Genomic DNA, 26741 nt, shown 5'->3' on the forward strand with positions numbered 1-26741 from the left:
ATGGGTGCAGCAAATCAACATGGCACATGGATACATATGTAAGAAACCTGCACATTGTGCACATGTACCCTAAAACCTAAAGTATAATAATAAAAAATAAAAAAAAAAAAAGAAAAACTTCACATGTTCTCACTCAATTGTGGCAGCTAAAATTTAAAACAATTGAACTCATGGAGGTAGAAAGCAGAAGGATGTTTACCACAGGCTGGGAAGGATAGTTGGTGGTCAGGAGTGGGGATGATTAATGAGTACAAAAATATAGTTAGATACAATGAATAAGGTCCAGTATTTGATAGCACAACAGGGTGATTACAGTCAATAATTTATTGCACACTTTAAAGTAACTAACAGTATAATTGGAATGTTCATAACACAAAGAAATAATAAATGCTTGAAGTGATGGATACCTCCATTAACCTTGATGTGATTATTAGACATCGTACGCCTGTGTCCAAATATCTCGTGTACCCCTTAACTATATACACTTATGTACCCATAAACATTAAAAATAAAAAAAAATTAAGTGATTGCATAGTTCAAAAAAAAGGGCAAGTAATTTTTGTGTGGAGTTGTGCTTAAGCATAACCATAAAGAATAAAGAAATTCAGGCTGGTTGTAGTGGCTCACACCTGTAAACTCAGCACTTTGAGAGGCCTAAGCAGGCAGGACACTTGAGCTCAGGAGTTTGAGACCAGCCTGGGCAACATGGCAAACCCAGTCTCTACAAAAAATACAAAAAATTAGTCAGGCGTGGGTGCGCACACCTGTAGTCCCAGCTACTTGGAAGGCTGAAGCAGAAGGATCGCTTGAGCCTGGGAGGCAGAGGTTGCAGTGAGCCAAGATTGTGCCACTGCACTCCAGCCTGGGCAATAGCAGTAGACCCAGTCTCAAAAAAAAAAGAAAAAGAAATTCCATAAAGCCAAGGTTAACAGTGCCTCACATAAACCTTATAACAATCCACACCTGGAATAAGCATGGCTAACAAAATGATGGAAACACACTCACAAACACACCCACACACACCCCTATACAGACACACAATATAAATTCATATAACTGGGATGCATAAACTCCTGGGGAATGCTGTATTCTAACAGAGAGATGGTGCTACAATCAATCTTTATTGTGGAACTCTCCATTCTTCCTTCAGAATACCTGGCTACTGTGCATAACACATGATCCTCTGATGTAAGTGCAAGTAAGGAAACCACCAATCCATACGTTAAATATTAGTGAAGCTTAATTTATCTTTTAAAGATGGAAGATAAATAAGAAATACTCTAATATTTTCTTTCCATACCCCATGGGTAGGCTTATACATAAATCACTTTAGATATTGGTGTTCTTAAGAATGGTCCCAAACTTCACTAAACATCAAAGTCATGGGGAACTCAAATAATAAACAGTCTAAGCTTTATCTCTAGAGATTTGGATTCAGTAGCCTAAGCTATCTATAAACTTTTGAAGATCCTACTCTACATAGTAGAAGTCACTGCCAATCACTTTTCTATGAAGTCCATAACATGGATAGAGTACCTGAGCCAAACAAGTGGAATAGAAGGAAATGCACTCCGATTGAGGTTACAAGTGTAGCATAAATGAAATAAGGTCAATGACATCACTTTGTTTGACCTGTTAATTCTACCATTTCAGATCAAAGTCATATGACCTCGTAAATTGTTTAAGGAAGTAAATTGCTCAAATGACAATTTACATAAGTAGAGGCATTATGCCATGGCTCTGAAACAAAAAGAATGTTCTCCCCCAGAGAACATCTTACTCATTACTGCTGAATTTAGAACCTAAGGCATAATACACTCCACCAGCCTACTGCAAAAAGAAATAAGCCCAGCTTTTACTAAAGCTCAAAATTAAAAGAAAAAAAGACCTATGTGGTATAATGTCATCTAAATCACAAAAGATAACTAATGTATACTCAAAACATGAAAAAGGCTTTAGAATGACCTCCAACTAATAGTACAGTCCACAAACTCTAAGAAATCCTATTCCTTCAACTATAACGTTTCTAAACTTAAAAATAAACACCTTTAAAAGAAAAGGTATACATTGCATTGTTTAAATACAATTTCTGGGCTTATATGCATGCTAGTGAGGCTTTCTGATACATTATATAACTATGAAAAGACTTACCAGTCTCACTGTCTTAATTCCAAATTTCCTTTAAGCAAGTTAACTTCTTTGACTAACAATTTCAGTATATGTTATTTTATTCATATAATCAAGGTTAAGTCTAATTTGGTATCACTAGAGTTTTTAGAAATGAGTCTCTTAGTAATATTTTATCCTAGGCATGGAGAAGGTGGGATACTCCTGTTCTTATGGACATGTTTATATAGTACAGAAATGAGTTTAAGCCCAACAAATAACACCATTGTTTATAAAAGTTTAATTCTAGATCATTTGAGAGTACATGCTGAATAAAATACTTTTAAAAACAGACCTAATAATTCTTCTACAAACATAATGCTTCCAATCAGATTTCAAATTCCAAAACCTTTTCAAAACATTGTCATTTTGTCTACTGCCCTACTTCAGTGATTCTGTCTCTACACTCCTTGTCCCCATTTACCAACCCCCCTCCCAAAAAAAAACCTACCCATTATATAAGCTTAAACCAGTATATTTTATTCACTGGAATGGTAGAACAGCACACAATTACCATCATTTTAGTCATGTCATTATTTCCAGCTCAGTGGCATTTATTCAGATGAGCACAATTTGCAACCACTAAGCCCAGCTCCTCTGATGTTAACTGGCATCATTAAAACCCTCCCAGTGTCCAGCTTGTTTGATCTTTTAAAGAATGCCCTCAGTTTGTGACTGAGAGCCGGAAACTCACGGTTGGACACCCTGAACAGCCTTCAGGTTTGGTCACAGACTACTCATGTCAGCTAATAATCCTCAGACATCATGATTTTGATTCAAGTAAGAGAACTTTTCATACAAAAACCTTGAGACACAAAATAAACCCCCAAAATGGATAATAATAAAGCACAGGGGGCAATGGAGATCCTAAATATAGTAACTTCGAAAGTTGAGATTGTAAATTTTCAGAGTAAAGTGTCTTAAATTATCATAACAAATCTGGGAATACTAAAGGGTAGAGAGCAGAGAAAAGGGGACTGGAGGATAGAAGCAAAAATTTTAAGTGGTAAAATATTAAGGCCTCCATTTAAAATTTTCCCATTATAAGTTGGGATATAGCATTCAACTTTCCATGATCTCCAAATTTTTTTAATAAAACAATCAATTAAAGAGCAGTCAATATAATTGTTTTCTTTTTAAGCAACAAGCCTTTTATTTTTTAATTCCCTACCCATTTCATACATGACTTATGTGTACTGAATGGTATTCTATTAAACAAACATTACACAGTCAGTTAAAATTTCATTTCGATAATGAAAAACCATACTTAAAAATCTACTTGCAGGGTGACAAAGTGAATGTTAATAAAAGGTAAGTTCCTGCTGTCCTTTTAAAGTTAAAAATAAGGCCAAACTACAACTTTCGACTGCAAAGAGTCATTGTGTAGTATATAAAAAGCTCAGCATGGAAATAGATTCAACAAATGTACAAAAAGAGTTTTCATGCCCAGGAAGAACTGAAGGCATCAAAAAAACATGCCCCAACTACAAATAACATAGAGCGCTATTCAAAAAGACCAACAAATTCACTTTCTAATGCATAGCAAATTAAATTTAATAAACTCTTCTGCAAGGTTAGACAGGCAATCCACCTTTAAAAGTCCCACAAACAAAACATAAGAACAACAAAAGAGGTTCCAGAGTGTAATAAATACTGAATCCACAGTAGGCGACAGAAGCCTTACTGTACACAGCTGAGAAAACCTGCCATCAGACAATGGATCACATTTCCATATTAAATTATATTTACCACGCTAAAAAATGCTTAAACAAAATGCAGGATTTCTATTGGCCATTTTTATACCACACTAACTCCCTAAAACCTTCCAAACCTGCTGAGTCCCATTGAAAATCATTCCCACCCCATGGTGCTCCAAAGGAGCCCCTAGACAAAGGGTTAGGATGATGAGAGAGGGCAGGGACAACTATCTTCCACCATGATTTCAGAACGTAAATAAATAAAAGGGGATAGAATAGCCAAAACATAACCTTGGCACAGGGTATTTCCGGGGAAATCAGTGCCGTGACAAATGGCCTGAAATGAACTCTTCTAGCGGTCAAGAATCCCCAGGAAAGTCCACCCCCCCTCCTTATCTATTGCTCAATCATACAATGCTTGGCTTTGGAAATATAGCACCCTCTTGGAGCTGGGCAAGATGAAAGAGCTTTTCTTCATGATCCTGCAACGCCTATTAATTTTTGCTACAACAGACTCACAGCTGATTAGGAAAACACAGGAGTAGCACTGCCTCACATTCCCATCTCAAGACTTTGGGAGACAAAATGTTAAAAGTTAATCTCTCTTTTTCAGAACAATGTATTGATTTTAATTTCAGCACATCCTGTTTTTCTTCTCCAACCCTGGACAATTTGTTTAGACTGAACATTCTTTTTCTCCTTGAAACATCAGTAGCAATGTTACTTAATTCTTATGCAGTTAGAGAATTAATCTTTCAGAAATATTATGACTCATTCACCACCACATGGAGCACAGGTTGAGAAATCAGTCTATGGCTGACAGTAAAATTTAAATTGTTCCTAAAGTACACTCACACTTTTATCACAATTAGTAAGGCAACATGATACAACTGCAAAACCACAAGAATTATAGTCAAACGAAAGAATATCTCCAAATCTCCATGTTACAACACATTTCCATGTTAATTTGGGTATGTTACTTAGACTTTCTAAACCCATTAGTAAATATCACCTACATTACAAGATTATTATGAAGTTTAATATAGGACGTAATGCACACCAAACATCAAACATTGTAAATGGCATGAAAAAAAGGTAGCTTTTATACTTTTGTTTTACTGAAGTAGAATAACATACTGTAAAAAGAACAGATCTTAATTGTACAGTTTGATAAATTCTGACAAGTATGTAAATACAGGTATAAAGGTATAATTACCACCTCAATTAAAATAGAGACCAAGGAAATACAATGTGAGCCACATGTATCCTTTTGAATTTTCTAGCAACTACATCTGAAAAGTAAAAAAGGTAAAATTATTTTAAATATATTTTATTTGACACACAATACATCCAAAAATTCTCATTTCAATATGAAATCAATTTTTAAAACATTATCAATTAGATATTTTACTTTTTTCATACTAAGGTTATATAGTTTATATGTATAGCACATCACAATTGGGATTAGCCATAGTTCAAGTGATCACTAGCCATATGTGGCTAACAGCTATTATACTGGATGGTGCAAACATAAACCACAGACCACAGTCCAGAAAATTTCCTCCTGTCCCTTTCTGGTCTATCTCCCTACTCCCACCCCAAGACTACCACTACTCTGATTTCTACCCACATAGATTAGTTTTGCCTGTTCCTGAAGTTCATAAGGAAGAAATCATGTGGTATATGGCTTCTTTCACTGAACATGTTTTCAAGATATATCTGAGTTGTTGCAAGTAGCAGTGGTCCATTCCTTTTTACTTCTAGTAGTATTCTATTATACAAATATACAACGATTTATTTACCCATCGACCAGATAATGGGTATTTGAGTTGTTTTATTTTCTCTTTTTTTTCAACTTTTAAGTTCCAAGGTACATGTGTAGGATGTACAGGTTTGTTACATAAGTAAATGTGTGCGATGCTTGCTCCACAGATCAACCCATCGCCTAGGTATTAAGCCCAACACACATTAGCTATTCTTCTTAGATGCTCTCCCTCCCCCTCCCCCACAACAGACCCCAGTGTGTGTGGTTCCCCTCTATGTGCCTATATGTTCTCATCGTTCAGCTCCCACTTATGAGTGAGAACATGCGGTGTTTGGTTTTCTGTTCCTGTGTTAGTTTACTGAGGATAACGGCATCCAGTTCCACCCATGTCCCTGCAATGGACATGATGTTGTTCTTTTTTATGACTGCACAGTATTCCTGAATAAAGAACATCAAGCTGTTTTTTTCAAATATGCTATCCTTAACAAAGCTGAAATGAACATTCTGTACAAGTCTTTTACCTGAACATGTTTTTGTTTACTTGGGTAAGTATCTAGAAGTGGAATTGCTGGATCATCAGGTAGAATTATGTTCACATTTATAAGAAACTGCATAATGCTTTTCCACAGTAGTTGTACATTTACAATATATGAGATATCCAGTTACTTCATATATTCTCCAATATTTAGTATTGTCAGGCTTTTTAATTTTAGTGATTCCAGTGGTGTGCACGTTTCCCAATGACCAGTGATGCTGACATTTTTCTATGTGTTTACTAGTCAATCATATATAACATTTTTTTTGAAGAGCAGTTTGTGAAGTTGAAGAGAGTGTTACAAAGACAAATTAAGATCACATATGAAATTACTTGCAATGCTAAAATAAAGGACACACTTCCAAGGACTACTTGGGTCAGGCAGATGATGTAAATCTATAAGCCTAGAGAAGTGCACCAAATTAGAAAACACACTCATCTAAAGGAAGCTTCTAACTGCTACTCAGCACCAAGTGGTCACTGCCATGTGAAAAGGCAAGCCAAGTACTGCGAGATTTTCCTGTCTTATCAAGAGAAAGTAGATATTTGTATGTTTATCTTTAGTTAACATTGGAATCAATTTGAAAAATATTAATCCTATAATAATCAAAGAAAATAAGCCATAAGTTTTCACACTTTTATTTATATAAATGTTAGTGGCTTTTATACCAGGACAAACATCCTTATTCTAATAAACATTAAACCATTCAGGACTGCTATTGGTTACTCTTGAAAGATGATACCTATTGCTCAACATCACTAATTATGAGGGAAATTCAAATTAAAACCACTATAAGATATCACCTCACACCCTTTAGGATGACTATTATCAGAAACACAAGAGATATAGAACATTGGTGGAAAAAGGGAACCCTATTACACTATTGGTGGGTATGCAGATTGGTACAGCTATTACGGAAAACAGTATAGAGGTTCTTAAAGAAACTAAAAATAAAACTACCATATGACCTAGCAATCCCTCTTCTGGGTATATACACAAAGTAGTATATGCAACTTTGTAAAGACATTTGCATTCCCGCGTTTATTAGTCACTACCTCATAAAGATATCACAGCCTTACAAAGATATCTGCACTCTTATGTTTATTAAAGCATTATTCACAATAGCACAAATATGGAAACAACCTAAGTGTCCACTGACGAATGGATAAAGAAAACGTGATACATATTAACAATGGAATATTATTCAGCCTTAAAAATGGAGGTCCTGTCATTTGCCACACCATGGATGAAACTAGAGGGCATTATGCTAAGTGAAATAAGTCAGACACAGAAAGATGGGAAGGGTAGTGGAGGACTGGTGGGGAGGCAGGGATGGTTAGTGGGCACAAAGAAAAAAGAGAATGAATAAGATTGAGAATTTTATAGCACAATTGAGTGACTATAGTCAATAATAACTCAATTGTACATTTTAAAATAAAGAGTGTAATTAGATTGCTTGTAACTCAAAGGATAAATGCTCAAAAGGATGACTACTCCATTCTCCATGATGTACTTATTTCATGTTGCGTGCCTGTATCAAAACATCTCATGTACCCTCATAAATATATATACTTACTATATACCCACAAAAATTAAAAATTAGAAAAAGAATGAAGGTAACAGCTAAAATGCTTCAGTGGTAACATCTATCCAGGAGAATCTGCCTTATTTGGGGAGAATAGAAGAAAAGTACATGTTGGAGAGAATGCACAACAGAACTGCTACTTTGGAAAACAGTATGGCATTCCTCAAAACAGTTAAATATAGAATTATCATATGGTCCAGCAATTCCACTCTTAGATATACACCCAAAAAAAAGGATGAAACTCATACGTTGACACGAAAGCTTATACATGAAGGCTCATAGCACCATTATTCATTATAGCCAAAAAAATGGAAAAAAGCCAAATGTTCATCAATTGATACAGCCATACAACACAGTATTACTCAAAACCCTAAAAAGACACTATAAAAAGTGTTGATACATGTTGCCACAAGAATGAACCTTGAAAACATTATTCCAATTGAAAAGCCAAACACAAAGGGCAATATATTGTATGACTCCATATGAAGTGTCCAGAATAGGGATATCTATGCAGACAGAAAGTAGATTGATGGTTCCCTAAAGCAGGGAGGTATGGGAGGATTGGGGTTCAATGCTTAAGGAATGTGGGTTTCATTTTGAGGTAATGAAAATGTTCTAAAATTGATTTCGGTAAGCTTTTCAAAACTCTATTCAAAAAGTCACTAAATTATGTGCTATAGATAGGTGAATTGTATATTTATGAATTACATCTCAATATCACAGAATATATAAAGAAAAAAGAAACATACAGGTGAGCTATTGAGCCTCTTTCCTCTAGTTTCTAATCTGTCTCTCTGCAACCTGAGGATGCTGCTTAAGGTTTGAAATATTCTGTTGGTGTGTCTTCTATCTCTCCCCTGAACATTTCTAAATTTTAAATACATTTAGTGTACTTAACACCATGTTTCCCCTACGAGACTGTGAGCTCCTAGAAGGCCAAAAATGTCTCATAAATCTTTATATGCAGAAAGCCTTGCACAGCCTGGTTCAAGTTTTCAATATTTTTATTTTAAGGTTAACACATTTTGTGTCCTACCTACAGAAATCTTTACCTCATGTTTGTTGTTGCAACAGACAAGGTTTGAAGGAGAAGCTGTGCCAATGTATTTTCCCTTGCTCTCCTCACCACCTCTGCCTACCAGGGAATGAATAAATGATAACTGGCCTGAACACTGCTGAAAGGCTGCCAACCATTCTATTGGAACATCTTCGGGAATAGACAATAACCTTTACGAGATTATGATATCAAGAGGATCCCTTGTATACTTAAACCACAAACCCATAACACCTCTAGAACAACACAATGACAACTTCATCTTCTTTTAAAAGAAAAGGCTGTCCAAAAAAAAAACAGAGAATAATTGCTTTAAAACTATGGATTTAAATAAGATCCCTAGTCAATAAAATGAATTTCGAAAACATCCTTTAGAGGCATTCACAGGCCAGGCATGAGATTATCATGCCTATCATCTCAGTACTTTGGGAGGCCAAGGTGAGAGGACTGCTTGAGCCAAGGAGTTCAAGACAACCAGCCTGGTCAACATAGTGAGACGCTGTCTCTACAAAAAATTTAAAAGTCAGCCAGATATAGTGGTATGCACCTGTAGTCCCAGCTACTCAGGAGTCTAAGGTGGGAGGATCTCTTGCACCCAGAGATAGAGGCTGCTGTGGACCATGACCACACCACTGCACTCCAGCCTGGGTGTCAGAGCAAGACCCCATCTCAATAAATAAATAAGAGAGAAAAATGGGAAGCAACTTAAACATTCAATCAAAAATGAATCATTGATTACTAATATTTTCAATCAATGGAAAGTAAGCCATTAAAACATGTTGCTACATCAAAAATCTTTCTAGCAAAATGTAAACGAATTAGAGAACGTAGAAACTCTGTGAAATAATGTGTAAAGAAAATACAATGAAAAGGGATATGAAAAAATGAAAACAGCTTTGTGAGAGAGTAAGTGATACTACTTTTTTTCATTACCCAAAGTAAATGTGATGCTTTAAAAACCTATCATCTTTGGAAATGGGATAAAAACACTTCAACACACCTTTAATATAAAGTGTAATATGCAATCAGTAAAACACTAAAAATTAATACACTTTAGCTCAAAACATCTTTTTCATTAAGACCTTTAGGCAAAGTCTTAATAATGCAAAACCTTTTACATTAACCAATAGCAAAGGAAATGGAGAAGGACAGAAAATAAGTCCAAATATCATTCTCAAAAAAAGTTTTCTCCAATAACACAACATGATAAGGTAAAGTGAACACAAACACAACCACCAAAAACATATAATAACAGCAAGTGAATTTTGTCTTAATAAAAACTGTATTAAGGCAGATCTAGGTTTGAGTCCTGACTACTACATTTTAGCTGTATGAATTTGGGCAATTATTCAACTTTTGTCAACCTCTCAGAAGAAAACGGTACCTGTCACAATTGGGGTTTTCTTCAATTGTAAGAATTAAGTGAGATAATAAATATAATGACTGTAGTATATGCTGTTAACTATATAGAAAGTACTCAGTAAATCAAGAGATGCTTACTACTGCTGCTACAGATATTATTAAAACATCTCTAGCAGTTTTCCAGCTGAAAGCATTATGCTAATTTCATATAAAAACAAAGAAAATGTTACATGTGAACAAAGTAGCAAAGAAGAGCATAATATATGTTCATCTGATCTCTCCTATGGTTTGATAAGCTCTCTTTGTAGTGAAAGGCCCACAAACAAAGCTCATGCTTTCCAGTATCTCTTACTTAGAGGCATCAGGACAGAATTATTTTACTCATCATTTACATTTTTTTATTGTTAAAAGCAATAAAGAAAATATTCAAAGGATCTGAATAGACATTTCTCCAAAAAGGTAACAGAAGTGGCCAAAAATAATAGGAAAAGATGCTCAATATTAGTCATTGGGGAAATGCAAATGAAAACTACATGGGATATCACTTCACACTCATTAGGATGGCTATAGTTTGGAAAAAAAAAAACAGATAATAAAAAGTGTTGGTATTAACATCACTGATCATCAGAGAAATGCAAATCAAAACCACAAGTTTATACTATCTCATGCCAGTCAGGATGGCAATTATTAAAAGGTCAAGAAATAACAGATGCTGGTAAAGTTGTGGCGAAATACGAACACTTTAACACTGTTGGTGGAAATGTAAATTAGTTCAACAATTGTGGAAGGTGCAGTTTTTCCTCAAAGATCTAGATCTAGAAATACCATCTGACCCAGCAATTTCATTAATGGGTATATACCCAAAGTAATATAAATCATTCTATTACAAAGACACATGAGCACGTATATTCATGGCAGCACTGTTCACAATAGCAAAGACATGGAATCAACCCCAAATGCCCATCAATGATAGACCAGATCAAGAAAATGTGGTACATATACACCATGGAATACTATGCAGCCATAAAAACGAATAAGAGCATGTCCTTTGCAGGAACATGGATGGAGCTGGAAGTCATTATCCTCAGCAAACTAATGCAGGAACAGAAAACCAAACACGGCATGTTCTCAATTATAAGTGGGATTTGAACAATGAGAACACATGGACACAGGGAGGGGAACAACACATACCAAGAACTGTCAGGGGAGGGGTTGGGGGGAGAGAAAGCATTAGGAAAAATAGCTAATGCCTGCTGGGATTAACACCTAGATGATGGTTTGATAGGTGCAGCAAACCACCATGGCACACGTTTACCTATGTAACACACCTGCACATCCCGCACATGTACCCCAGAACTTAAAAATCAAAATTTTTAAAAATAAAATCACTTTCTTGGAAGAAAAAACTGTTGGTGAGGATGTGCAGAAATTAGAACCTTCTTACAATGCCGTAAAATTGCACAACCACTATGGAAAATAGTCTGGCAGTTTCTCAAATGGTTAAACAGTGCATTACCATACGACCCACCAATCCCACTCCTAGACATCTACCTACCAAAATGAAAATACGTATCCACACAAAAACTTGTACACAAATGTTCATAGCAGCATTATTCAAAATAGCCAAAACTAGAAACAATCCCAATGTCCATCAATTTCTAAATATATATTCTATTGTTTATATTTGAGATTTACAACACGATGTCATGGAATACAAAAAGAGAGTAAAATGAGTATGACAGTGGAGCAAACTAATATATCTATCATCTTACATAGTTACTTTTTTTGTGAGAAGAGTAGTTAAAATCTACTTTTTCTTTCCTTTTTCTTTTTTTTTTTCCTTGAGACAGAGTCTTGCTCTTTCATCCAGGCTGGAATGCAGTGGTGCAATCATGGCTCACTGCAGCCTCAATCTTCCTACCTCAGCCTCCTGAGTGCTGGGACAACAGGTGTGTGCCACCATGCCCAGCTAATTTTTCATATTTTTATAGAGACAAGGTTTGCCATGTTTCCCAGGCTAGCCTCAAACTCCTGGTTTCAAGCCATCTGCCCACCATGGCCTCCCAAAGTGCTGGGATTACAGGTGTGAACCAACACACCCAGCCAAAATCTACTTATTTAATAAAAATCCTTAACAAAATAAAATTTTATTAACCTTGGGCCTCATGTTTTACATTTGATATCTAAACCTGTTCATACATACCTTCCATTTTGTATCCTTTAACATACATCTCCTACTTCCTCTTCCCTCTCATTGCTGTGGTAAACATTGTTTTATTCTATATCTCTGTGTATCGGAGCTCTTTCTTTATTTTTAGATTCCACATACAAGAGAGATCACGCCATATTTTTCTTTCCGTGTCTGTCTTATTTCACTTATCATAATGTCATCTACGTTCATCTACGTTGTCCCAAACGGCAGGATCTCCTTTTTTAAGGGGGAATAATGTTCCGCGGTGTGTATACATACACATACACACACACACACACACACACACACACACACACACGCCACAATTTTCTTTATCCATTTGTCTGTTAGTGGCAAATGTCCATCAATTAATAAGTGGATAAATAAGATGTGGTAGAGCCAAACAGAATATTCAACAATGAAAAGAAATAAAGTACTGACATGCTGTAACATGGATGAACCTTGAAAATATGTTAAGAAGCTAGTTACAAAAGTCAACACATCATATGATTCTGTTTATAAGAAATGTCCAGAATAAGTAAATCCACAGAGACGGAAAGTAGACTCATGGTTGCCTAGGGCTAGGAGAAATGTGGAATATGTAGATTAGGGGGTGACAGCTAAAGGGTATGGAGTTTTGTGGGGAGTTACAAGTGTCCTAAAATTGATTGTGATGATGGTGGCATAACTCTGAATATACTTAAACTCATTAAATTATACACATTAAATGAATGAATTGTATGCTTTGTGAATTATATCTCAATAAAATTGCTTTTTAAAAAAGATCATTTCTTATTAGAGCCATTATTCTGTATTAAGAAAGAAGTAAGAAAATTAAGGCAAATGATGGTGGGTGGGATAAAAAGTGATGAGAAAGCTCAATGGAAAAGATATGAGAAAGAGAATGCAGGAATATTAATTATTTTCCTTTGAAAATGACAAACTCATAGTGTAATGATAAATAAAACTACTACGTTCAATGCCCACATTTTTCAAAGGAAACAAGCCTGGGAGTAACCAAAGAGCATGAGACTTGGGAAGAGTCTTGAGACTACTTTTGTGAGCCATGTGTTAAATTGCCAGAACCTCTGTTTCTTCAATATAAAATGAAGTCCTACAACCCCTATATCATAAAATGTCCAAATTCACACTAGGTACCTGTATTAATTAGGGTTCTCTAGAGGGACAGAACTAATAGGAAAGATGCATGTATGAAGGGAAGTTTATTAACGAGTCTTGACTCACACGATCACAAGGTGAAGTCCCACAATAGGCCATATGCAAACTAAGGAGCAAGGAAGCCAGTCTGAGTCCCAAAACCTTAAAAGTAGGGAAGCCGACAGTGTAGCCTTCGTCCGTGGCCAAAAGCCTGAGGGCCCCTGGAAAACCACTGGTGTAAGTCCAAGAGTTCAAAAGCTGAAGAACTTGGAGTCTGATGTTCAAGGGCAGGAAGCATCCAGCATGGGAGAAAGATGAAGACTGGAAGACTCAGCAAGTCAAGTCCTTCCAACTTCTTCTGCCGGCTTTAGTCTAGACACGCTGGCAGCTGAATAAATGATACACTCCCAGTTTGAGGGTGGGCCTGCCTCTCCCAGTCCACTGACTCAAATGTTAATCTCTTTTGGCAAAACCCTCAGAGATGCACCCAAGAACAATACTCTGTATCCTTCAATCCAATCAAGTTGACACTCAATATTAACAATTACAGAGCCCAAGAAATAGTAGCTGTAATTTTTTAAAAGCAATCAGCCCTAAAAACAAACTTGTAAATTCCCAAATCAATACAACAATAGCATTAAGGAAGGGACAAATTTCTCTTTGCCAATTCCAGACAGCCAGACTAAATTCTTGCCTTTATGGTCAGCCAAGATTCCTACAACCTTCTCTCTCTGTTGTTTTTTCAGCAAAGTAGCACTAAAGAAACCCATATTGAAAACACAATCTTTACCTTGAAAGATTTGGAAGGTAGATAGAATCCACTCTTTTAATCTTTGATTGATGTCTAGGATAAATAATTAAGCAGCAATAATTCTAAACTTAATCTGATGCAAGCAAAGATAAAAGAATTTCATGATTATAACTTTCAAGATGAAAGAGTTCACTTTCAAACCTAAGGGGGAAAAAAGCACTACTTACTTTACAAAGGCAAAGTTGGGAAAGCCCTACAAAATCCAATTCTGGGTACCTTTCCAACTAAGGTATTTTCTTAAAGATAGAATTATTCAATTTATTCTCTTATCTTTATTAATTTGTTTTATTTTACCAAATTAGGCTGTCTTTCTATATACCTAGTTATATTTGATAGTTAAGGATCTAAAGAGTAACAGATAGACAAATCATTACCAAATGCCACCAGGAAATGGATTTATAACTACGCTGAATGTTTTCCTTCTTGAAACCTTGGCTACATCACGCTTCACACATGATATCGATTAGAAAACAAAATAACTGGCTTCACAGAATGCAAGCTGACCTCTGTGAATAGCACTCTGGACACAAAACAAAAGATGAGCCCCCAGTTAGTAAATGTGGCCTGGCAAGAGCTGGTGAATACTATACTTTATGGCTGTAACACACATCACAGGACATAGCAGCAGCTTCACGAACAATGAACACACACACACACACACACACACACACACACACACACACACAAAGCTTGGAAGGCCTTAAACAAAACAGAAAGATATATATTACTACCATCATCAAGCCTCAAAGGAAAATAGATTACATCTACTTATTTAGATAAACACAAAGCTATTCATTACCAAACATTAAAAAAAATATATCACCAAAATTAACAGTAATGTGGTCACTTTCAACAAATTCCACAATTCTGGACATTGGTAATATCTATAAAGAAAACTGGTATATAACACTTAGTAAGCATCAATAAAATAGTTTGCTTTAGTAAGCATCAATAAAATAATTTACTTTCTAGACAAGAATGAACAGATGAAAAACAAGAGGTAAGAAAATAAGCATTATTTTTCTAATAAAATGAACTTAACTAATTAGCGGTATTGCTTTATTATTTATTAATACCTATGTGAGCAGATATTACACTAGGTCTTTTCTGTGTATAATCTTATTTTATCCTCATTTGAAGGAACAAAGATGCAGAGAAGCTAACTAAATTAGTCAAAGGACACATAGAACAACTGATATATATTATGTACACTAGTGCCTAAAAACAAAGGTGCTTTATCTTCAGTACTAACCACAGTTAATGATGATGTCTTAGAGAAATGGAATGAGGAAAGTCAGTGCCAAACTCAGGGTATTTCTTACAAATTAATAAGCATTGATAAACTATACAGCCTTACAGTAACAGGAGGGGATGGGCAGAGAAAACAATGGAATCATAAAAGCAATAAGGCTAAATTACTATTTATTATAAGAAAAAATGTTAATTTCAGAAATGAGTTGATGCCTGTTAGGAAAAAATAATGAAAAGGAAATACTACAAAACAGTAAAAATGGTCACCTTTTGGAGGTGAAAGTTTAGAATTCTTTCTTCTCTCAAAACTGGTTTAAAAATAGATTTTAGGATTACTTATTATGAAAGTAATATACCTATTAAAGAGGTACTTCCCAATCTCAGATAACTGATAGAAGCAGTAAAATCAAATGTCCTTGGGCATGTGTGGTACTCTCCTGCTATAATAGCCCCTTGCCATTAAGTTCTAACAACTTTTCCAAATATTGGGCACATGATGTGAAAGTATTGTCCTTACCACACATCACTTTTTAAACAGCAATGATGTTCACTGCCTGCTGAAATGAGTGTTCACCAAAAAGAATAGAAGTATATTCTCATACCAAGATCCTGAGTAAATATCTAACCTCTCTCTGGGGTCTATCTTCCTCATCTGTAAAATGGTGTTAATCCCTATACTGCAGAGTTGTTAAGAAAAATACATAAAAAGTGCTTAGCCCAAGGACACGAGCAATATGGCTGTCACTTATATTATCATATCATTATATTCATTACTATCATTATCAACCATAACTAACCATAACCTTAAGGTGGGAGAATTCTACTTAGTCTCATTCACTAAAAAACTACAATTGGGTATACATGTTCACTAAGTCAAAAACTTTGGTTAGGTCAATAAATGATCTTTGGTGCAATTACCACATTTCTCTAAAACATTTCTCTAAAACAGTAGATTCTCTCTGCTGTGTTATAATTCAGGGAACAGTCTAAAGTTCAGAAAATGATTTACGAGTTTATTTCTAACATTTACCCATCCTACTCAATCTAATCACTAGGAATGAATGGTTCTTTCCCAATCTTTTAGCTATAAACGTGCCACTGGCCCACGACAATTTCTTCACCTCACCTGTTTCTAAGGCTCTCTAATCACAAAATTAAGAAGCAACTATATTCTAGAGTTCTCCTATAGGCATAATTTTCCCTTTTGTCTTAACAAAAATAAATAAGAACAAAGAAAAACCTTAAGTCTGGTTTTCTTCGATCTCTAGAGAATACCTACATGACTGGATGTTTCAAGATTTCCTTCTAGAAAGAATTTGTAAAGTAGGTCTTGCTTCACTTTTCCAAGAAAAGAATCACGGGGAATGAACACTCAGACTTTCAGTTATTTGAATCTAATCTTACATTCTTGTACCCATTCTGCCTTATAAAAGATTTTCTTCAAAATTATCCAAAGCAACTTAAAAATGCCTACCTCAGCTTGACAGAGTGCATGAAGACCTTGTAATACCAAGGCTGCTGGAGTAGCTTGATCAGGCTTGGTGCATTCATTCAACACCTGAGAAATAGCTGCCAACATATCTGCACCATGTTGATATGGCCTACAAGAAATGAAAGTTTAAAAGCAAAATTAATGCTAAAATGCAGTTATCACTCCCAGATCTTTTGCCTAAACAAAAAGCATCCATCATTTTCTATACTCTTGTGCCACTAAATGGTGACCCTCAAATATTAACACCATGTTTTTTCTTCAAAAATGTGCATCATGATCATTTTCTGCTATAATTTTATGCTCATTTTTATATAGAAATAACCCAAAAAAGACACTTTTTAACAAATTTCATTCACCCTAAATCACAAATCCTATTGTCTGAATTGAGAAAAACTCAAGGCTGTAATAATGGTAAAAAGAACTGAATTACCTAAATGAGATTATTAGTAAAGATAGAGCTATTCTTGCCTGATAGTACCAGATACTTATTACAAAAGCAGGAATTTGAAAACAGAAGATGATTTGTGGTAGTAGAAATACTTACTAGGGTGGTTACACCTATCATAATAATGATAATAAGGATAAAAATTATAACAACTATAACCGACTGAGCTCCTATCTCATGCCAGGCACTGTGCTAAATTCATTCACTCATCCTCCTCCCCTTCCTCTCCTTTCTAATCCACATATATTGTGCTATCCCCAGAAGACCATTAATTTCATAGTTATGCAAGTCTATTCCCTGAATTCCTTGTTACCTTTCAATAATATCTTTTCTTTAATTAACGAAATGTAAATTGATGAAATTGCCTGTCAGACATGAACAGACACTTCTCAAAAGAAGACATTTATGCAGCCAAAAAACACATGAAGAAATGCTCATCATCACTGGCCATCAGAGAAATGCAAATCAAAACCACAGTGAGATACCATCTTACACCAGTTAGAATGGCCATCATTAAAAAATCAGGAAACAACAGGTGCTGGAGAGGATGTGGAGAAATAGGAACACTTTGACACTGTTGGTGGGACTGTAAACTAGTTCAACCATTGTGGAAGTCAGTGTGGCGATTCCTCAGGGATCTCGAACTAGAAATACCATTTGACCCAGCCATCCCATTACTGGGTATATACCCAAAGGACTATAAATCATGCTGCTATAAAGACACATGCACACGTATGTTTATTGCAGCACTATTCACGATAGCAAAGAGTTGGAACCAACCCAAATGTCCAACAACGATACACTGGATTAAGAAAATGTGGCACATATACACCATGGAATACTATGCAGCCATAAAAAATGATGAGTTCGTGTCCTTTGTAGGGACATGGATGAAACTGGAAAACATCATTCTCAGTAAACTATCGCAAGGACAAAAAACCAAACACCGCATGTTCTCACTCATAGGTGGGAATTGAACAATGAGAACTCATGGACACAGGAAGGGGAACATCACACTCCGGGGACTGTTGTGGGGTGGGGGGAGGGACAGCATTAGGAGATACACCTAATGCTAAATGACGAGTTAATGGGTGCAGGAAATCAACATGGCACATGGATACATATGTAACAAACCTGCACATTGTGCACATGTACCCTAAAACCCTAAAGTATAATTAAAAAAAAAAAATTAAAAAAAAAAAAAAAAAGAAATTGCCTGTCAGAAATCTATTGTTTCACTGTCCCACAAGTGGAAATAATTTTCCAAAATGAAAAAATTTGACAGATCTGGAGGTAGTAACTGAAAGGAACACTGAATAAGTTATCAGTAGACTGATCTGGTCTGATATTCAGTCTATCCTGAGCCTCAGCTTTAATTATATAGAATAAGAATGTCAGCCAATAACTTTTATCTTTGAATTTTTTTCCATGCCAATAGCTCAATAAAATTCAAACTTCCAATTCTTGGGTTACACACATGTAACTCCTTTTTTTTTTTTTTGGTAACTTTTACACTGAGGTCATTTTTGTGTTGTTAAAAGATGGAAGCTTAGAAAAGAGGTAAAATTGCTAGGGCTTAGCTTCTGTATATTCTGATCCAAATTTTACTTGAAACAGGAATCATCCATGTTATCAGCATCTGGGCCAACCCATTGCACAGCTTCAGAAAGTAGCATTCACACTGCTGTCATTAACAAAAGTGACAATGATGTTACCAGGAATTCAATGCAGTGGCTGATCAACAAATGAAACTGCAGGACTACAGTTTCAAATGCATCAAGTCTATTTCCTCTGCAAACATTTTTATCTTACCACATGCGAGAAAAAAAATTTTGATATGGTAGAGCTTGACTTGTATTATTTCAGTCTTGTCACCTCCACCCTGTTTATTAATCCATAATCTAGAACAGCAGAGTCATCTTCCTAATTTCTTTATGTTTTCCTAAAAGCTTACAGTACACATAAAAATTCATCATCATTTTCTTCCTTGTTATAATTACAAATAATTCCATGCAATAAGTCAAAAATAAGGTCTCCCCATTAAAACTACTTATCTCCCTACTTAAACAAAGGGAGAATATAAGAAAGAATAGTTTATGACAACACTCTACTGTGTAGTTTTCAGGGATTCATTTACAGAAAAAGAGAAAACATAACATCACATGTTTTACTGCAATATTATTAATCAGAAAAGGATATAAATCTCCTACAAACCTAGATACAAGACTAGTCCTGAAAAGGAAAGACACACTTCTCAAAGCTATTGTTCAATATTATTACATTTTATAATGAGAAAACTTAAGTTAAAAAATTATTAGTACTTATATATCCTCTGCCTATCTTTTCTTGCCTCTTGCTTGCAATTAAAAAATTAAATACAAAATAATATATCATGATATACATTCCTAAGAGTTAATGACATCATACCTCTGCTTACATATATCTCTGATTGATGCTGCTTTTGCAATCAGTTTCTCCCATTGGACTTCCTTGCCCACCGAAAGAGAAGGTACATCAGACACAGCCATGAAACGCTGCAGTTCAGGATAGACTCGGTCCTACGAAGGCAATTTTACAAAAAAGGTAGTTTCCCAACTTGAGTTGAATAATCATTATCTTCCTTTTATGCAGCATTTTCACCTCCAAATCCTCCATTTGCATTGCAAATTATAGTGTAGTTCTTCTAATCAGCAGAGAAGATTGCTATAGTGATTACTGGGGATTTTCTTATACACCAATATACTGTTGATTTCATAAAACAAGAAGAAAGTAGCTAAATCTCACCCTAATTACAAAGGCTCTAATCATTTATAACTATATTTCCATTACTTTCTCAAGCAAATGGAAAGATACATTTCAGAAATAAATAAGATTTTATATTCTCAATTTCTCTGAAAGTTAATCACAACTAACTGCATTGCAAATACATCACAATAAATCAAAACTTTTTCAATGCAATCATTGATGCCACTCATTAATACCACTAAACCAAAGCATTGCCATATATGACATAATTATTTTCCTTCAGTGAAAGGAATATATTTAATACTCATGCAAGTGTATATCTGAAATTACCTGCTTTTCCCACAAAGATGTCAGCAAGCGCAAAGTGACAGCTCTTAGTCGTGGTGTGGTTCCAAGTAGTTGTATTACTCGTAGAATTTGTCCTATACACACCTAGAAAATATTGAAGAAACTCTAGTTGCATAAACTTGAATGCAGACAACCTCGAGGTTACCAAAAGCATTTTTATAACCCTTATTATAAAATGAAGACTGAGAAGAAAGCTTGCTGCAATATTACCCACTTTCTTAGAGGATGAAAAATAGCGGTGGAGGGGCTACATAACAATCCTGGGGATATAAGGACCTAATCTCAGAGAATAGCCAAAGTGAAAACTTGGATACTAAGTAATTTAAAACAATTAATTATTTATTGTAATAAATACTTTTGTCTTTAGATATTACCTCCTAGCTCAACAAGAGAAGAAGTGATTATGGCAAAATTTAGGGCTTAAAATTTCATAATACCAAAAAGAATTCAATGTATTATTCATGAGGCACTTTTTTCCCCAACTAAATTAATTAACATACTAACCTTGTGAACACCAAGCTTAGGTAAAGTATACAATATATCATTATATAATATAGGTTCCAGTGGTCTTCCCAATTTGAACATCAAAACTGGAATCAGATTTGGCACCTAAAATGAATTTTTAAAATATATTAAATATACCTTGTTACAAAAAAGTAATATATAATGGAATATTTATCTCTTTTTTTCCAGACGAATAATATGAATATGAATGAATCGGAAGACTTAGAATATATCAGTTAGCTATTACTTGCTAATGATAATTTCATAGTATCACTAGTTTTTTTTTTTATACTTTAGGTTTTAGGGTACATGTGCACAATGTGCAGTTTTGTTACATATGTATCCATGTGCCGTGTTGGTTTGCTGCATCCATTAACTCGTCATTTAGCATTAGGTATATCTCCTAATGCTGTCCCTCCCCCCTCCCCCCAACCCACAAGTATTCTACCACTTTTATAATTAGCTGCCAAACACCAATCAAAAAGTGCTTTTATTGAATAACTATAACATCACTCCTGAGAAATACAATAGTAGTTAAGATACACCCTGCCTTGCCAAGCATGGTGGCTCACACCTGTAATCCCAGCATTTTGAGAATCCAAGGCAGGAGGATTGCTTCAGTCCAAGAATTCAAGACCAGCCTGGGCAACACAGGAAGACCCTGTCTCTACAAAAAATTTTTAAATTAACTGGGCATGGTAGTGCACACCTGTAGCCCCAGCTACTTGGGAGGGTAAGGTGGGAGGATCACTTAACACTGGGAGCTCAATGTGGCACTGAGCCATGATTGCACCACTGCACTCCAGCCTAGATGACAGAGCAAGACCCTGTCTCAAAGAAATAAGAAGATATATCCTGCCTCAAAGAAATGTAAAGTTCTAATGAACAGCCAACACTTAAGATATGTAAACAATAAAATTTCACATAATGAAACATTCAAGTAGGTTACTCCAATAAGAAGTAATTGAAGTCAGTATACTATAAAAGAGCCAATGGACAAAAATTACCCTCTAAGTTCTCATTTCAATCTCTGGGCATGACATAATAAAATGTGAAAAGAAATACATTCATGGATCAGAAGACCTAACATTGTTAAGACATCATTATTTCCCAAATTGATCTTGAAATTAAATGCAATCTTTACCAAAATTCCAGCTGGCTTCTTTGCAAAAATTGAGAGGCTGATCGTAAATGCATGTGTAAAAGCAAGGAACCCTAAATACCCAAAATAATCCTGAAAAAGAAAAACAAAGTTTGAGGACTCAAACTTCTCACTTCCAAATTTACCACAAAGCTAAGGTAATCAAACAGTATGGTACTGGCCTAAGATTAGAAAGACAAATCAATGAAATAGAATTCAGAGTCCAGAAATGAATACTTATATTTATAATCGAATGGTTTTTGACAAAGATCCCCAGAAAAAAACAATAAGGAAAGAAGAGTCTCTTGGAGGGATAGTGCTGGAATTCAACAACTGGATATCCACATGCAAAAGAATCAAGTTGGACCCCTTTCTCACACAACATGTAAAAATTAACTCAAAATGGATTTTAGAACTAAATGTAAGAGCTAAAACTATAAAATTCTTAAAGAAAATATAGGATTAAGTCTTTGTAACATTGGGGTAGACTAAGCTCTTAGACATGACACCAAAAGTACAGGCCACAAAAGGAAAAATGAATTTCATCAACGTAAAAATGCTTGTCCGTCAAAAGACACCATAAAGAAAGTGAAAGGACAATGTACACAACAGGAAAGAATATTTGCAAACCATATAGCTAATAAGAGATTTGTACCTAGACTATATAAAGAACTCTTAAAACCCAATAATTTACCCAAAAAAAACGTTTTAAAATAGGCAAAGGATCTGAATACACCTTTCTCGAAAGATGATAAACAAATGGCCGATATAGGAAAATAAGCTCAATTTCATGAGACGTGATGGAATGCAAATCAAAACCATGAGATACCACCTTATACATGATGCAAAAGCTATCATCAAAAGATGGACAATAACAAGTGTTGCCGAGTATGGGAAGAAATTGGAAAACTTGTACACTGCTCGTGGTAATGTAAAGTAGTTCAGTCCCTTTGGAAAACATTCTATCAATTTCTTAAATAGGTAAACAGAGAATTACCATGTGATCTAGCAATTCTATTCGTAGTTATCTACTTAAGAAAAAAGAACACATATGTACACACAAAATCTTGTAAATAAATTTTCAGAACAGGATTATTTACAATGGCCAAAAAGTGGAAATAACCCAATGCCCATCAACTGATGAATAAACAAAATACAGTATAACCATAAAATGGGATATTATTCAGCCACAAAAATAAATAAAGTACTGATACATGCTACAACACGGATGAACCTTGAAAACATTATGCTAAGAGAAAAAAAAGCCACAAAAGGCTTCATGTTATATGATCTCATTTATATGAGTAGAATGCCCAGAACAACCCAATGCCCATCAACTGACAAATAAATAAACAAAATACAATATAACCACAGAACAGGATATTATTCAGCCATAAAAATAAAGGAAGTACTGATACATGCTACAACATGGATGAACCTTGAAAACATTATGGTAAGAGAAAAAAAAACAGCCACAAAAGGCCTCATGTTGTATGACTTCATTTATATGAGTAGAATGCCCAGAATAGGCAAATCTGTAGAGACAGAAAGTAGATTAGTGGTTGTCTAGGATAGGGGAAGTAAGAAGCAGGGGGTGGTCAGGGAGGGTGAAACAGGCAGTGACATCTTATGGGCATGGGGTTTCTTTCGGGGGTAATGAAATGTTCTCAAATTGGTTGTAGTAATGTTTACAAAACTCTGTAAATATAATAAAAGCCATTGAATTGTACACTTCAAATGGATGAATTATATGAGATGTAAATTATATTTTAATGGTTTTTTTAAATTCAATTCAAAATTATTTGGTAAATATCTACTATAAGCAAAGCACTTACTTGATAGCACAAACTGTAATGCCAAAAAATTTTATTTGCCATATGCTACATTTCAAGTTTGTTGTCCAGCAGTCATTCCTCGGTATCTACAGGGATTGGTTCCAGGATGGTCAGACACACAGATACGCACACCACATTCCATGGATAGCAAAATCCAGAAATGCTCAAGCATCTTATATAAAATGGCATAGTATTTGTATACAACCTATGCACATCCTTCCATACACTTTAAATCATTTCTACACTATTTATAATGCCTAAAACAATGTAAATGCTATGTAAATAGTTGTTGTACTACATTGTTTATTCATATTATCTTTATTGCTAAATTCTTATTTTTATTTTCTTCCCCAAATATGCTCTGTCTGCAGTTGGTGAATCCACAGATGAAAAACCAGCTGATATCAAGGGCCCACTGTATTTGTTAATTTTCTCTATCTGTTCTATTCTTAGAAAGACTGTTATTAATTCAAGATGGATTAAAGACTTAAATGTTAGACCTAAAACCATTAAAATCCTACAAGAAAACCTAGGCAATACCATTCAGGACATAGGCATGGGTAAGGACTTCATGTCTAAAACACCAAAAGCAATGGCAACAAAAGCCAAAATTGACAAATGGGATCTCATTAAACTAAAGAGCTTCTGCACAGCAAAAGAAACTACCATCAGAGTGAACAGGCAACCTACAGAATGGGAGAAAATTTTTGCAACCTACTCATCTGACAAAGGGCTAATATCCAGAATCTACAATGAACTCAAACAAATTTACAAGAAAAAAACAAACAACCCCATCAAAAAGTGGGCGAAGGACATGAACAGACACTTCTCAAAAGAAGACATCTATGCAGCCAAAAAACACATGAAGAAATGCTCATCATCACTGGCCATCAGAGAAATGCAAATCAAAACCACAGTGAGATACCATCTCACACCAGTTAGAATGGCCATCATTAAAAAATCAGGAAACAACAGGTGCTGGAGAGGATGTGGAGAAATAGGAACACTTTGACACTGTTGGTGGGACTGTAAACTAGTTCAACCATTGTGGAAGCCAGTGTGGCGATTCCTCAGGGATCTAGAACTAGAAATACCATTTGACCCAGCCATCCCATTACTGGGTATATACCCAAAGGACTATAAATCATGCTGCTATAAAGACACATGCACATGCACACATATGTTTATTGCGGCACTATTCACAATAGCAAAGAGTTGGAACCAACCCAAATGTCCAACAACAATAGACTGGATTAAGAAAATGTGGCACATATACACCATGGAATACTATGCAGCTATAAAAAATGATGAGTTCATGTCCTTTGTAGGGACATGGATGAAACTGGAAAACATCATTCTCAGTAAACTATCGCAAGGACAAAAAACCAAACACCGCATGTTCTCACTCATAGGTGGGAATTGAACAATGAGAACTCATGGACACAGGAAGGGGAACATCACACTCCGGGGACTGTTGTGGGGTTCGGGGAGGGGGGGAGGGACAGTATTAGGAGATGTACCTAATGCTAAATGACAAGTTAATGGGTGCAGGAAATCAACATGGCACATGGATACATATGTAACAAACCTGCACATTGTGCACATGTACCCTAAAACCTAAAGTATAATAATAAAAAAAAAACACTTTAAAAAAAAAAAAAAAAAGACTGTTCCTTCTAAACTTAGAAGACATCTATTTTAATTCAATTTCAAAAAGGAAAAAAATCCTCTTAACTTTACCACCAAGACATTGACAATTAAACATTAATTCATTAATGACACTGACCAGGATATGCCACAGCAGCATGTGGAGCTGTGCATGTAACACCTATGATCTCACAACAGACAGCCAAAATGTATGATGTTTTTAACAAGTGCAGAGACTTGATTGGAACAGGAATTCTATCACTCTCACTTTGGGCAAATGAAAGGAGACAAATTTTTGAACTGACTTTTCAGTTCCCATTTTAATTAAAAACAGAAGGTTATCTTAAATTGGCTTACACTGATCTCAATGCATTATCCCCTTCTAGAAAGATTTCTACCAAGACACAATGACAGATTCCTAGTTTTTAGAAGGGCAATGAGTATATTTAGTGACATTTTATAAACTAGTGTATTTAGTTGTGTGACTTTTAAACAAATGTTGTAATTATACTGTCAGGAAAGAAATAAAGTACTGTATTTATGTCTAAGAATACATAGTTCCTTTATGAGACTTGGCCCTAAAAAAAGTATGTAAGGGTGTATCTTTTCCTCTCGTCAGTTCAGAAATAAACAAAGAAGGAAATGTTTATAGTAAATAATCTTAGACTGAATACAGGTCTCAAGGCATAATAGCACAAATTAAATAGACATCTGTGGAAAATATTTTTTGCATAAAGGATGGACTAATTTTTTATTATTATTAATTAAATATTTCCTTGTGAATATGTATTTACTTGAGATGTAATTATCAGCTCTTGATCCTCCTAATCTTGAATCTTATACCCTTCAGAGGCTGAAAATACAATGAATGCTCAGATTTTGCCTTTAATATAAAAGAAGCTGGTAAGTGTCCTATAATTGACTGTCTCTAGATCTGGCTTCATATAACTCAATGCTTTCTCTTCCCTCCTCCAGAGTTTAAGTTCCTTGATAAACAAATTAATTTAT

At 35.1% G+C, this 26741-nt stretch overlaps 1 protein-coding gene across 8 annotated transcripts in view; it reads right to left on the reverse strand.

Moving 5' to 3' along the window:
- The window catches only part of FOCAD (focadhesin), a 324194-nt gene that overhangs the window by 173356 nt on the left and 124097 nt on the right, over positions 1 to 26741 (reverse strand). For all 8 annotated transcript variants that reach the window (XM_032139268.2, XM_032139267.2, XM_032139266.2 and 5 more), the window contains 4 exons: positions 21111 to 21215; positions 20589 to 20690; positions 19941 to 20071; positions 17051 to 17177 (listed from right to left, as the gene is read on the reverse strand). In XM_032139268.2, the coding sequence (XP_031995159.1) occupies positions 17051 to 17177; positions 19941 to 20071; positions 20589 to 20690; positions 21111 to 21215 (465 nt within the window). The remainder of the gene's footprint in view (positions 1 to 17050; positions 17178 to 19940; positions 20072 to 20588; positions 20691 to 21110; positions 21216 to 26741) is intronic.

The sequence above is a fragment of the Hylobates moloch genome, unplaced genomic scaffold, assembly GCF_009828535.3.
Source record: "Hylobates moloch isolate HMO894 unplaced genomic scaffold, HMol_V3 SCAFFOLD_19, whole genome shotgun sequence".
In the NCBI taxonomy this organism is placed as follows: domain Eukaryota; kingdom Metazoa; phylum Chordata; class Mammalia; order Primates; family Hylobatidae; genus Hylobates; species Hylobates moloch.